The 13746-nt window shown below is 39.1% G+C and overlaps 1 protein-coding gene and 1 pseudogene across 5 annotated transcripts in view; both read right to left on the minus strand.

Annotated features, from left to right (window-relative positions):
• Positions 1-1543: 1543 nt before the first annotated feature.
• LOC134390918 (CCR4-NOT transcription complex subunit 10-like) lies at positions 1544-6484 on the minus strand (annotated as a pseudogene).
• Positions 6485-9085: 2601 nt separating this feature from the next.
• Positions 9086-13746, minus strand: part of HERPUD2 (HERPUD family member 2) — a 48028-nt gene continuing 43367 nt past the window's right edge. For all 5 annotated transcript variants that reach the window (XM_063114230.1, XM_063114227.1, XM_063114229.1 and 2 more), the window contains 3 exons: positions 11280-11603; positions 10448-10565; positions 9086-9936 (listed from right to left, as the gene is read on the minus strand). In XM_063114230.1, coding sequence (XP_062970300.1) covers positions 9775-9936; positions 10448-10565; positions 11280-11603 — 604 coding nt within the window. In that variant the 3' untranslated portion in view covers positions 9086-9774. The remainder of the gene's footprint in view (positions 9937-10447; positions 10566-11279; positions 11604-13746) is intronic.

Raw genomic sequence — 13746 nt, forward strand, 5'->3', positions numbered from 1 at the left:
GCCGCGGCGGCAGAGATGTGCGGTGTCACATCACCATCTAGTGCCACAAACCGACAGCGCAGCCGTGCTGTCCCGCCGCCCCAGTCACAGCTAGGAGGTGCTCTAAGCGACACAGAGCGGAGACTGGGACCTTGCAGAAGCAACGAGCCAAGAGGTCGTCAGTTTGCTCCGACCTCACGGTGCGACGAGCCAGCGCGGCCTGCTGGAAAGAGGCACGGAGGCGTGCACCCCTGCTCTGCGCTCAGCGTGCCTGCCTCAGCCTCTGACCGTCCCGAACCGTCTTTCCTTCTGTATGGAGTGCTTTTACTTAAGGTTGGGGTCATAGGAGGCCGCAATAAACATGCATTCTTTCGCATCCTCCTCTCTACCCTTTTATATACAGAGAATTTTTATGACAACCTGGAAACATCAAAATTGAAGGGACAACTCAAGAGGTATCATAATATCTAACCACGGAGTTGGACAAACTCAAATCTGGAGGTTGTTGGTGGTTAGGAGCAGGGACTCGGCTCCAGATGGCCTTGTTTTGAATACCAGCTCTGACAGTGGCTGGTTTTTCCATCTGTAAAATAGAAATGGTAATTATGATATCTACCTCCTAGGGTTATTGTGAGAATTAAATAAATCAATACCTGCAAAGCAATTAGGACAGTAAGGATTTGGTAAATGTGAGCTATCGTTAACAGTTCTCAGTGATTCCACCCCAAAAAAAGCAGGGAAGGGGGAAGAAGGGGCTCAGAGCCAGCATTCTTTTTTTATTTATAAAAGAAAATGTTAGATTTCTTATCCTTTCGAATAGTACACTCCACTCTCATGTTTTGCCCTAAACACACACACACACACACACACTCACGCAATCTGCAAATACTTTGAGTCTGGCTCCTCTAAGACCAGAGAAAGGTCGGAGCTTCCTGCGCCGTCAATATGGGGAGGCAGGGCCAGGGACAGCCCACCTGAGCTTCATAAACAGCTCACATACCTCAGCAAGCTGCATACTCCTGGTAAGGTGAACCTTTTATCATTAGGAAATATCCCTCTTATTCTAGTAATGCTTTTTACCTGAAAGTCTACTTCGTATTCTAAATACGCCAGCTTCCTTTTGGTTAATACTTGCTTGACAGGTCTTTTTCCATTCTTTTACTTTCATCCTTTCTGTACCCTTATATTTAAGGTGCGGTGTTGTTAAGTCTCAAAGAATTGGGCTTTGCTCTTCATCCAAGCTGACAATATTGTCTTTAGATTTGGAATATTTAGTCCATGTATGCTTGATGTAGATATTGATGCATTTGGGTTTAAATTTACTTTTTTTTCCCTACTAAGATCATGTTTTAATTGCCTTTGACATAGATACATCATATAGTGGCTCAAAATGAGTAGTCTGGCAGAGATTAAAGAAAAACAACTGAAAATAAGTTTGTGAATCCTTAATTTTAAGTAAGTTTCCAGCAAAAAAAAAGGGGATGGGGGATAGAACCATCTCAAAATTGTGTCCAAAACTAGCACCTTTCACCATATGTCTTTTATTTATTTTGCTATGCTACAACTAGAAAGGCTGGTAAATACTCCCCTGCGTCTCAAGTAACATTTTTCCAAAAGCAAAATATCCCTTTGTCTGCACAGTGGCGACAGCCAGCACTTGGATGGGCTGGATTGGACGGACAGGCTGAAACGCTGGCTTCTTGCTCATTTCAGAGACGTTCCCACTGCAGGGAGCAGCTGACTCCTTTTGCTGATCTGTAAGGCCAGCTGGGTATTACCATTCAACAGTTCACGGTAGGCACCAGCAAGATGGCCTAGGGGGCACTTCTTTAGGATGGATCATGGAAGCAGCCTGGTCCTGGCAGAGCTGACAGCATGGGGGCAGCACTGAGGGGCCCACTCCCCAGAGGACTCCTCTGCTTCCTTTTTCCCTTTTTCTGATCCTTAGTCTTGCTCATTTGAAGAGACCCTAAGGAGACTTCAGTGACTTTCTCTGGTTTCCAGTGAGTAATGGCTTCAGATTTTCTGTTGAGAAAGATGAGGGCTTATGCAGCCTATAAATGGCCCCCAAAGTTAAGAGATCCTGACAGCCTGGGCTGCTGAAGAAGTTCATCTGCAGATTCAAAGCCATGAGGTGATCACCCAAAGCCAGAGCGGCGTAAGCACTGCAGGAAGCACAGAGCCCTTACTTTTTCTAATGCCCATTTTCTCAATGGAGCAGAAGGTGGAGCTGGGATAAATTTGTCTCCACTGCAGCTTTCACTGCTGCAAGCTTCATTGCTTTCACTGCTTTCCATGTTCCCATATAATTGATTACTATTTTTATACCTATTTTCCTGCTTTGGATCTTGCTGTTTTCAGGTAACAGCAACAAGGCATCTCTAAGACAAATGGCTGCAAACACCACACTGGCTACAGGAATGTCTGAAGACTGCCCATCATTACAAACAGTATCCTGTATAGATTGTGATGCCAGAACCATTCTACCATGCTAGCATTGCCCAGCAATAGACCGTACCCTTCCTTTTTTGCTTGGAAGACCTTTAATTTCCTGTTCAGAAGTCCCCGTATTGGCAGCAATGCAGCATTCAGCCCACTGTAGCCAGAGGCAGGGGTTCGCATGATAAACCTGAACAGCTTCTACCAGACACTCAAGGCAGCGAGAGGCCTTCCAATATGAAGAAGCCGAATTCGACAGTTACACAGCAACTAATACCTCTTGCTGGTTAGTAATGCACACGAGTCTTCCTGAAAATTTTGTGCCTAGATCAGTGCTACCTGCACTGAGCTGTGCAGACTTTGTCATTCATCTGCGGAGACTTTTTAAAGTAGAAAATTTCCAAATTGTGTTTGCTCATGGCAAAATGAATACAACTAAGATTATTCCAGACCACACATGTCAAACATTCACCTGTTTTCATGAATCCTCGATGCTCAGCAATGTTTGAACTATTTAACATCTTTACAGCTTTTCAATAATTGCCCCTTACATATTCAAAGTTGCTTTTAAGAAAAAGAGAGGGTGCAGAATCTCCAGCTGTGTTCATGACTGACTTGATTTCCCTTTTTTGAGTGCTTTCAGGGACTTCATTTGGATAAAAGCTCTTACTTTGTACTGATGTACCTTTGATTTTGCAGCTTCTATTAGAGTTCTACTTTCTTGATTAGATCTGTCTTTGTTGGTGTCATTGCCAGTCTCATTCTTTCTGTTTTTGTTATTGTTATCCAGTGAAATAATTTTTTCTGGGACAGCAAGAAGATGCAAAGTTTCTCATCTTGGCAGGTTAATATGTACAGGTCTACAAGCAAAAAGCACACTGCCTGGGCAAATTCTTCTTCAAAAGGTTCTGTGAACTGATGAAGTTCTTCACCAACAGATATCGCTTCTGTTTACTGCCCCGGATGACGAAGAATGTCCCCTTGATCATAACACAACACGCTGCTTTCAGCATCTCTAATCCACCCATTTCCTCAACAACTGAGTGGACCTGATTCTCCAGTGGGTTAAGTGTTCGTTTCAATTCGTTATTGTCTGGTTACTGTTTAAAACTCAGCTACTGCTGTATTCAAGATTATTTTATAATCGTCTTTATGTCTTGTAGACAGGCAAGGTGTTGAAGGCTGGCATCACTATTTCCAGATGTGAAAGCTTGGAAGCACTGGTAGATAAATCCTTCTCTTGATCACTGATCCCAGAGGACTGACCTGAACCTTCACGTGTCTCTGCTCCCTGATCCGCAGGCTTGTCTGCAGCAACTTCCTGCTGCGGCTCAGGCTGGGCCAGCAGCTATTCTAGACCTCAGAGAACAACTCTGTGCCCACCCCTGGTTCTGGCCCGGGCAGTGGGCAGATGTCAGGCTGGGGAAGTGATGAGGGGCTAGTTCACTAAATCGACTTCTTCAGGTTGGCCTTGATTGTTCACATCTGTTCTATGCCCCTTTTTCTCCTTTCTTGCCTTCTTTTGGATTATTTTATTATTTTTATATTGTTAGTTTTACATTCTTTTATTCTTTTAGAAAATACCATAGAAATTGAAACATGCACCCCTGCTTTACTTTCCAATGACCTCAAAACACTTTAATTCCATTTACCTCCCTCCAGACTTATGTGCTTTTTTTGTTATGTATTTTAGTTCTTGGTATATTTAAGACCCCATAAAGCATAGGATTGTTTTATACAGTCAATATTCATTTAGGTTTATACACATTTATCCTTTTCATTGCTTTTCAATTCCTTTCTGCACCTTCAAATTTCGATCCGTGATAATTTTCTCTTTGCTCGAAAAACACCCTTTCGTACTTTCCTTTGGTACTTTCTAGTGGTGGTAAACTCTGTTTTCAACTGTCTGAAAGTGTCTTTTGGCTCTGAAAACATCATTTTGTTGTCTTCTGACATTACTTTTGCTGAGAAATCCCTTATCAGGCTTATTGTTGCTCCTTTGAAAGTGATCTATATTTTCCTCTTGCTACCTTTAAAATTGGTCTTTGTTTTTCAGCACTTCCACCATGAAGTAACTAAGTACGTATGATTTTCTTTGTAATTTATGCTGCTTGGAAGTCAGTAGCATTCCTTACATCTGGGGCTTCATGTCTTTCATCAATTTTGGAAAATCCCTAGCCATTAACTTTTCAGATATTGTGTCCGCCCTATTATCCCCCAGCACAAGTCTGGATATCTTCCGACCTTTCACTTTACCAGCTTTCTCTTAAGCTTTGTCTATCAAAGCCATCTAGTAATTTCCTAATTTCAGTTATACTGTTTTTCAATTCCAGAATATCCTTTTTTATATAGTTTCCAGTTCTGCAATGAAGTTTCTCCATCTTATCATTTAATCCGTGAACATTTTAATCATATTGTTATATTGTTCCTGTCAGATAATACTAAATATCTAAATTTCCTGGGGGATCTGTTTCTGTTGTTTGCTGTCTCATTTTTAGTCAAATGTTCTGTTTTTGCACTCATCTTTTAACAAATTTGAAAATAAATTGTAGATAAAATTTGAGAACTTGGAAGATGTTCTCCTTCCTTCAAAGAGGATTTATTTTTGCTTCTGGCTGTCCACTAGATTTGAGGCTAAGCTTCAGTCCTTTTGAGGACAGGCCCATATCCAGTCCATCTTTGTTCAAGGAACAATTCTTTTGGGTCCCAATAGAAAGCCTGAGGTGTTTTCCAGGCCCACTTTTACTTTTATCCTTAACTAAAGTTTTTGTTCCCAATGAATCTTCCAAAAATTCTGCTCAGCTTCTCAGCCATTGCCCTTGAATTAGCAAGGGCCTTGGTGCGGGAGGCGGGGGGGTGTACCAAGTGTAGGTCTCACCTCTCTGGAATATTGGTCCTTGCTTTCTAGATGGCTCCCTGATGCCTTAATAGATATGTATATTCTGGCTTTTCTGGTTTTCTCAGCAGAAAGTTTGGTGCAAAACAAGCTAATCATCCTTTGCTCAATGCTGAATCTTTGCATGTCTTATTTGTATAATTCATTTTAAACAGTTCAAAGTCTGGAGTAGAATAGACTTGGGTTCAAATCTCTGTTCTGTTACTTACCAGCTGTGTGACTCCAGTCTAGCTACATGACCTTTAAGTCTTAGTATCTTCATCTGGAAAATGGAAGTGATGGTGGTACCTACCTTGAATTGTTTAAGAATTTTTTCAAATGCAAGTATAGCATTTAGCACACAGCCAGGAATATAACAAATGTTCATATGTCAGTAATAATTTTTAATGCATTCTAATTAATAATTATTATCATTATGTCATTAGAAGGGATGGCACAACAGCAGCCTCTCTCCTCTGCACCCTCTGTGAGTGGCAGTTACTGGTAAAGACCCTACACAGGTCTTAATTTTTTCCACTTGCTTGTCTTATGGCATTGGAACACTTGGGTGGAATGGCTTACTGCGCCATATGAAGAGTCAGAATTTAGCAGTGGAATCAAAGAATTAAGCTTCCAGAGCAAACTCCAGACTCATGAAACTGGTCCCCTCACCTAGAGTGAGGTTTCTCCCCAAGTGTAGTGGAAGGACGGTTGCAACCACCAGGGCTCGCTCTGAAAGTGGGGAGAGATCTTTTGTTCTCCCGCCCGTCTCAGGGCTGAGACCTCACTGTGCTTAGGAAAAGCTTTCCACTCACTAAGAGTCCTGAACAGTAAAGAAGTCCCAGGAGCTTGGAAATAGGAACACTGAGTAATTATTCTGTCCTGTCTTTGTTAAAAGAAAAAAAAAAAAAACAACTTTATTTCAAAAATTCCATAGTATTTTTTAATAAAAGGCTTGTTGCTTTACTCCACAGTACTTACATTCCAGAAGCATTATCATTGATTTGTTTTTAAATGTTTTGTTTAAATATTGAAACATCCAAAATATTACTAATGTGTAAAATATAAAACAACAAACCTGCTTTGTACCCACCATGCAGCAGGCTTCTGTCTCCTTCCCAGGTTGCAGTTCCAGTGTGTGATGCTGGCAATGCCACCTGTGGGGGTGAGCCAGCTGGCCAAATCGGGCATCCCGGGAATGACTCTGCAGTTGAGAACACAACATGCCAGAGCCTGGCACAGTTCTGCAGATGCTGCAACACCATTCCAGATACAACAGGCCCTATGGTCTGACTTATACCAGACTTATAAAAAGATGACATATAAATCAGCACACCGCAGTCTTTTAACAGTGAGGCAAAAACTGCCACTGGCACTGTACGACTGAGGCTCCAAACATGGCCTTTTCTCCCATTAATTTGAAAAGACTAAGTCCTTTCAATAATGATGGTACGAACAGCCAGAGGAACAATTGGAATACTGATGTGATGTGGCATCAAACCATGCCACCAAACTATGGTGCAAATGTCTCCAATTCTCCAGCCCTCAGGATCACCTTTTCCTTTTACCCACCCAACGTAATCTGACTCTCTCAAAAGTCTAGTCTTTATTGTGATGTGTAAGTAATGCGAGAAGTCCTAAGAAGAGTTTATATTTCAGAAACACATATTCTGGTTATTACTAGTCACCATTTGGCCTTGAGGCTGGAGTCTGGGCTTCTGTGCTGCTCTCTTTTGCCATCTGGAAGCCATCTCTAAGTTACCACTGCCATCTTGGCACTGTCTGGCCCCAGCATGGACACAACCCCTCCCTGAATCACCTAAAACACAGCTGGCACTTGGCTGTAATCTTTAACAAAGGCTTACTGAAAGTGAGCCTAACATGAGGGAATTAACAATGTAGGGGTAATAATTAAAAGTGAGCAACACATTCCAGTGTTCTTAAAACCCGTAGCCCCACCACTTCCCAGAGGAATCTATGACTAGCATCTTTCTCCCTAGGCCTCAGCCTTCAGCTAGGATGCAGGGACCTGCTCGTCTCCTCTGGAGAGGTGTCCTCCACAATGCTGCCCCCCACGTGAATTCTACAGCCCCAATTCTCATCTCTCCAGCTCCCAACAGAAGAAAAGATCAATCCCATAATTATCTCTGCATTCTTCTCTCCCCACTCTACCCCTGCTTTAGATTCGGGCCCATGGAGCATTACTGCCAGCTTTGAGTTTATTTATTTACCTCCGAAGTTAAAGTCCAGACCTTCCCTCTGGATGAAATGATTGCATCAGCCCTGAAACAAACCATCCCTAATCATGGACCCAAACAGTGTTGAAATGTACCATAGCTCACTCTATTGAACATCTGCCAGTTCTAAATTTTTCCTGTTACAAACAATGCAATGAACATCATGAAAGCTAAATTTCACACATGCATGATATCCTTTCAAACTTTTGCTGGTTGAAAGGGTATGCAGTCATTTAGTACCGAATTAAATACCAGGCACTCTTTAAATTAGGGATATAATAATGAGCATAATAAATACACTCTCCAACCTCATAGCCCTTATATATTATGGGAGAGACAAATAAGGAAATAAAAATAAACTGCAATGGTGTTAAATCCAAAGAAGTGAATTGTGCTTCCAGGGAAAAACTTCCCTAAGGAACTGGCAATTATGCTGAGATCTGATGAAAGATTAATTAGGCAAAGAAGGAAGAGACTATGTGTGTTCCTAACAAAAGGGACAGCAATTTTGAAAGTCCTGGGGCTGGAAGGAGAGAGTGCTGGAAGTGGAAGACAAGCCTAGCTAAAACAGAGGTATTAAGGGGAAGCTCAGATCAACAGGAGGCAAGGGCCCAACCTCTCAGGACTTTGTAAGCTATGTTAGTTAAACTGATCTTTATTCTAGGAATAGGATGACACTGAATGATTCTGTGCACGTTTTGAATTCGATACTTGAAGGAAAGACTATATGGATGGAGGACATATATTTTACATCCCCTATAGCTTCTTCAACACTGAGTGGCATCTTACCAATCTGATGGTTTTAACTACTACGTGCTACATTTTTTTCATGTTTATTGCCCATTTCCTATTGAGGGCAGTCTTTTTTTTTTTTACTAGACTCAAATTTTTTTTACTAGACTGAATTTAAGACTTCACTTATTACCTTTTCTATCTTTCTTCCCTAATTGTTTGCCTTTACATTATATACGTCAAAACATTATATACATAGCAATCTTTTCTTTAGGGATTTTGCCACAAAGGTATTTTATCACCCCAATATTATGTAAGTATTCACCTATATTTTCTATTAGTATTTGCATGGTTTGATTGCTCATATTCAATCATGTGTCCTAATTGACATCTATAAATAGAAACCTAATTTTACTTTTCAAAGGGTTAACCAGTTATCCCTTGAAATGTCTTCTACTCTGTTCTGTTATCTAATCATATATTCTTGTGCCAGTACCATGTCATAATTTTATAATACATTTCATGTGAGATAAAGCTCTCCCATCCACATTTGTTTCATTTTAGTTACCTCCCCTATATAAGAAACTTACTCCTTTTTCTTATGAAATGTTAAATTGGCTTTCACAGGGATTTTTAAATAAACTACCAAGGTTTCAGACTACCTAAGAGATTTTGGAATGGAAAGAGATGAAAATGACCTTGAAGACTAGCAAACCTCCCAAACAACTACTGCGATTTACATAAATTCCTCCATGTAATGAGTACATTACTGAAGAGTCTGAACAAATATTCCATAAGACTGTTTATCATAATTGACTTTTTATTTAAAAAATTACAGAGAGCAATTTCCAGCATATCTCATTTTATAAAAGTACTGCCTATATCAAACGTTTTATATCACTGTTAATTCCATTGAAGAGCTGCCTTTTTTTTTTTTAAGGTACTAATTCCAATCGATGGGATACATGCCCTTAAAATAGAAAGTTTCTATTATTTATTCAAATGTCAAAATTAAGATTATTGAGAAGTTTATTGCTTCATGGCTGGGCAAGATGCTACTAGCACATTTCAGGTAAATAATATTCTTTATTAAAAACTATGAGGTCATTCTGTTTAAAACTTTCAGGGTAATTCACAGAAAATAGATATATTTATTAAAATTACACATTGAAGTGCTGGGATACTAGCTATTGCCATTTATAAGTGAAGCAGCTCTTTAAAGAAATAAGATGCACAAATAGGTCTGTTTTTATATAGTATACAGAACTGAAATGAATAAAACCTGGAAGACCAATATTGTTATACCATGTTGTTAGGACCTTAAAAAAAAAATCACACATTTAGTAGTCCATTTGTGCTTAAAATATTCATATGCATGAGAAGCTTAAAGAAAAAAACACCTCTGTACATGATGATCAAAAGAAAGTTATAAATTTTTTTGAAATTGCACTGTTATTTAAGCCACCTTCCTAAAGTCAGACCCTCCTTGGAAGCTGGCAGAGTTTTTCAGGCCTAATTGGCAACCTGGGGAGGCCCCTCTGGTATCAGTGAAGTAAAGAAGGTGGTGATAAAAGACCATGCTGAAGCCACTAGTCCCGGCCTCTGCACTGCACTGGCGTCTTCAGCAGCATCTTCTCCACTCTCATCTTCAAGCCCATCATCCATAAGACGCTCCTTTCAAAGGAAACAAGAAACATACTCCTGGGTGATTTGAAGAGCTAGCGTTAACTCAGAATAGAAAAGAAGAAAATTAAGTTCTTCTTTGTAGAAAGAAGGAATATGAGCATATAATAAGGAAATGGTACATTAGAAATCTTTGTTAAGTCCAAAATTGGTAAATTCCTTGGTATTCTAGTTTAAAGAAGACAACTACCAATGTAATACAATAAATTTTGACTGTGTGCATAATTTTCTTTGTAGCCTATTTGCAGAAAGAATTCTTTAATTCTTTAATTTTAATTCTTTTTTAAAATTCTTTAATTCTTCTCACTCATATCGAATAGACTAAGTATTATATTCTAAGTTCTCCGAGATGAAACCACTACAATTTATACATTAGCTTTTTTCTTCACGAGCTGTTCCACAAATACTTATGTAACATCCAAGATTTTTTTTATCATATTGGTCCCATACAGTGCTGAGGAAATATCTACATTTAAAGTATACAAAAACCTCAATGACATACCATTTCTTCCAGCTCTAGATTGTTTGCATTTTGCCCATCATTGTTAACTTCAGGATTATTGTTGGGAGCCTGGTGCTGACCTCCTTCTTGCCTAAAAGGAAACCATCCAGCTTGGTGTCTGTTCAGTAAAACAAAGAGAAAAGGAAATAAGTCACAATTGTTTTTATTTGTAACACTATAAAACATTAGTGTCCTACAAGAGAAAAATGATTACAACTATAATAAATGAAAAGACCAAATCTCCCACTTCAGGCCAGAGAACTACCCATTTCAAAGCAATGACAACAAAATAAGAACCAATTCAAATGTGAAAGTCCACCATGGGCTTAAATGGCTCTACATTAGATATTAAGACATATCAGGAGTCATAAAATCTTTTTGGGTGTTTTTCAAAATGAAATACAACTAGATATTTGTTTGCCCCTTGGAAAGAAGGGGATGCAGGGGAAAATTAGTCTACTTACAAAAAAAATCTGACTTATACCTATAGGACTTCTTGGTAACTAACATTCAAAAGGACATTCTTAGACAGGAGTGCATCATATACTTCTTCAAGTTGTAAATAATCAACATGAGCATGTCTCACTGAATTAACAACTTTTATAAAATACAGTGAACAAAAAAATGTGCTTCTAAACAATGCCAATAAACATTCTTACTCAACATAACCTGCCCTTGCTTTTGGTATTAGAAACATGCCAGATAGCTGAAGCCCAGCATTCATACTCCTTCACTCAACGTTCATGATAGACTACCCTATGCCACAATCTGTGCTGAACAGTTTTACAAAGAAATTAAGAGAAACAACAAAAAGTTAATGAACATCACTCACAAATAAACCAGTAGCATGGCTCCCATTACCATGATAAACCGACTAAAAGAAGAATAGAAGTATACAATGCTAAGGAGAATTGCAGCTCGTGAGAATGTGTACATCCAGTCTAGCCAGTCCCGATTGAAGTCTTCTTCGTTTAGCACTGGACCTCCCTGTGCATTCATTTGAACATTCTCATTCATGGGTCGATTTTCTTGGGCCACTAGGTTTGGAGCTGGTGGGGGTTCTTCTCCAGGAACATGTGCCAAATTTAGAGGCTGTGACGCGGTAGGCTGAGCTGAGCTGGCATTTGATGTGGCCTGAGCTGAAACTGCAGCTTGACTGAAATATTCATCAAAATAAATATTAAAAAGAAAATAGCTTTACCATACTATATTATATGTTTTAAAATTTCCTGGGGAGCTTTATGTATTTTTCATAAACCTAATATGAAATATCACAACTCCTGCACCATATTTCTTAGGTAAGCACAATTCCAGTGGAAAAGTGGAGCCAAGACTGATAGCAGGTGTAGCTCAGGAAAGGATGTTCTCTTAGCTGATAGTCTAACACGGTAGGGAGAAGTGGAAGCAGTAAGTAATCACTCTTTTCTCTTTCACTTAATTACCTCAGAATCTAATGAGAGGAGGTACAACCCTTTTCGCTAACTGCCCTTTTTGTTATTCTACATGGGATTAATATCCCCAACTCTACCACCTCTCCCTTAGACTCATGTTTTGAAAGATTTGTCAAAAAATGTATATAATTATTGCCCTGCATGTCTATCATCAGTGAAGCATGATTTGTATTAGTATTTTAAAATATTAAATATATCTCAGATAACAACCCCTCAACCCTAATCCCGGTTTTTGGAAACCCCAACTGGTGACCACTGGTCTTCTCAACTTAGAAAGAGTTGTGTGTGGTTTTGAACTTCGCTTATAATTTGATTGCTTAAAAGTCAGAACACATTTTCCTGTAAGAGGTTCCCAGTAAAATAATATATCTTGGATTTGCTTTAAATTATCCAGCAGAAGGGGGAAAGTTGCAGAATAAGATTGACATGAATTGATAAATGTTGAAGCTGGGTGATGGGTACACAAGGATTCATTTTATTATTCTCCCTACCTTGTTATATGTTTAAATTTCTTTACAATAAAAAGTTAAACAATCAAAATAGCAAAAGAAAAAGAAGTGTTTCTCAGCTTAAAAAGCCTATTTAAGCCAATATGCTAATATCTTTTATCTATACAGAGCTTTTCAGTTTCCAAAACACTTCCTACTTCATGGATATTCTGATACACAGGTGAGTTATTTCACTTTAAAGGTGAGAACTTAGAGCTCAGAATTTAAGTGATATACATAAGATTATATGATTTAGTAGCAAGCTATGATAAGCCCCACTTATTTTACATGGTTCTCGTGAGGTTTACAAATAAGACAAGGGGTGCTTTAGCATCCAGCAGACTACTAAACACAGGCAGTCACTCAAATAAGAACCATTACCATGGCAACACATAACGTATACATAGCCTGCTTGGAGCCAAGGGGTTAGAGAAGAGAGCATTAGGATGTGAGTTCATTATATCAACTCCCAAATCAACTTACTTAAGATAAAAAAGAGAAAGCAAAAAACACAGAGAGTATTTTTTAAAAAATGAACTCAGATTAACTTACTATTGCATACAACAGGTTAGCTTTACAGGGGAAGGCCTGGAGAAAGGATAAGGATATAAACTTCACACTATAGGACTGACTCAAGTATGTGTTCAGAAAGTTAACCTGGCAGTAGCATAAGAAAATACAGTAAAGAGTTCAAAAGGAAAAAGAGCTATTAAGGTAAAGTGGTTTTAAAATAAGAAAAGATCTGGGCAAAATATTGGAAGTAGTATACAGGGGAAGGACAGAAAAGCTCTATTAACTCATCTTCACATGAGTTACTAGGTTTGGGGATAACAGAAGCCAGAATCAAAGCTGATTAATGTTAAGAGCTTGGATGATGATTAAAAAGAGAAATAATATCACAGACAAATAAGTCGGAAAGGAGAACACACTTAAGAGAATGGAGAAGTCAAATTTTAGACATACTGAATTTGGGGCAAAGGCTAATTTTCCATGGAAATCTTCCAACAATTAAGTGTAGATACACAATGAAGCACGTGAGATGAAGAACTAGGAGTCATCCACAGGGAGCTAACAACTAAGGCCACGGAGGAAAGAAGTCCAAGAGGACTGCACAGGACTACATTCTGTCTTCTCCACCAACTACGAGTGCCATGACACACATGGTAAGTACACAAATATCTGCTGAACTGAGCAAGGAATGTTACTGTTTAGAAGAAGAAAAAAATGGACTATCAAATGACACAAAAAGTGATCAGAAACAAAAACGGTGAGGAGGATAATAGAATCACAGGAACAAGGAGAGGAGAACATTAAAGCTAGTCAGTGTCAAATGAAGGCACAGGAAATCCAGAAGAAACTG

The sequence above is a fragment of the Cynocephalus volans genome, chromosome 11 (assembly GCF_027409185.1).
Source record: "Cynocephalus volans isolate mCynVol1 chromosome 11, mCynVol1.pri, whole genome shotgun sequence".
NCBI lineage: Eukaryota > Metazoa > Chordata > Mammalia > Dermoptera > Cynocephalidae > Cynocephalus > Cynocephalus volans.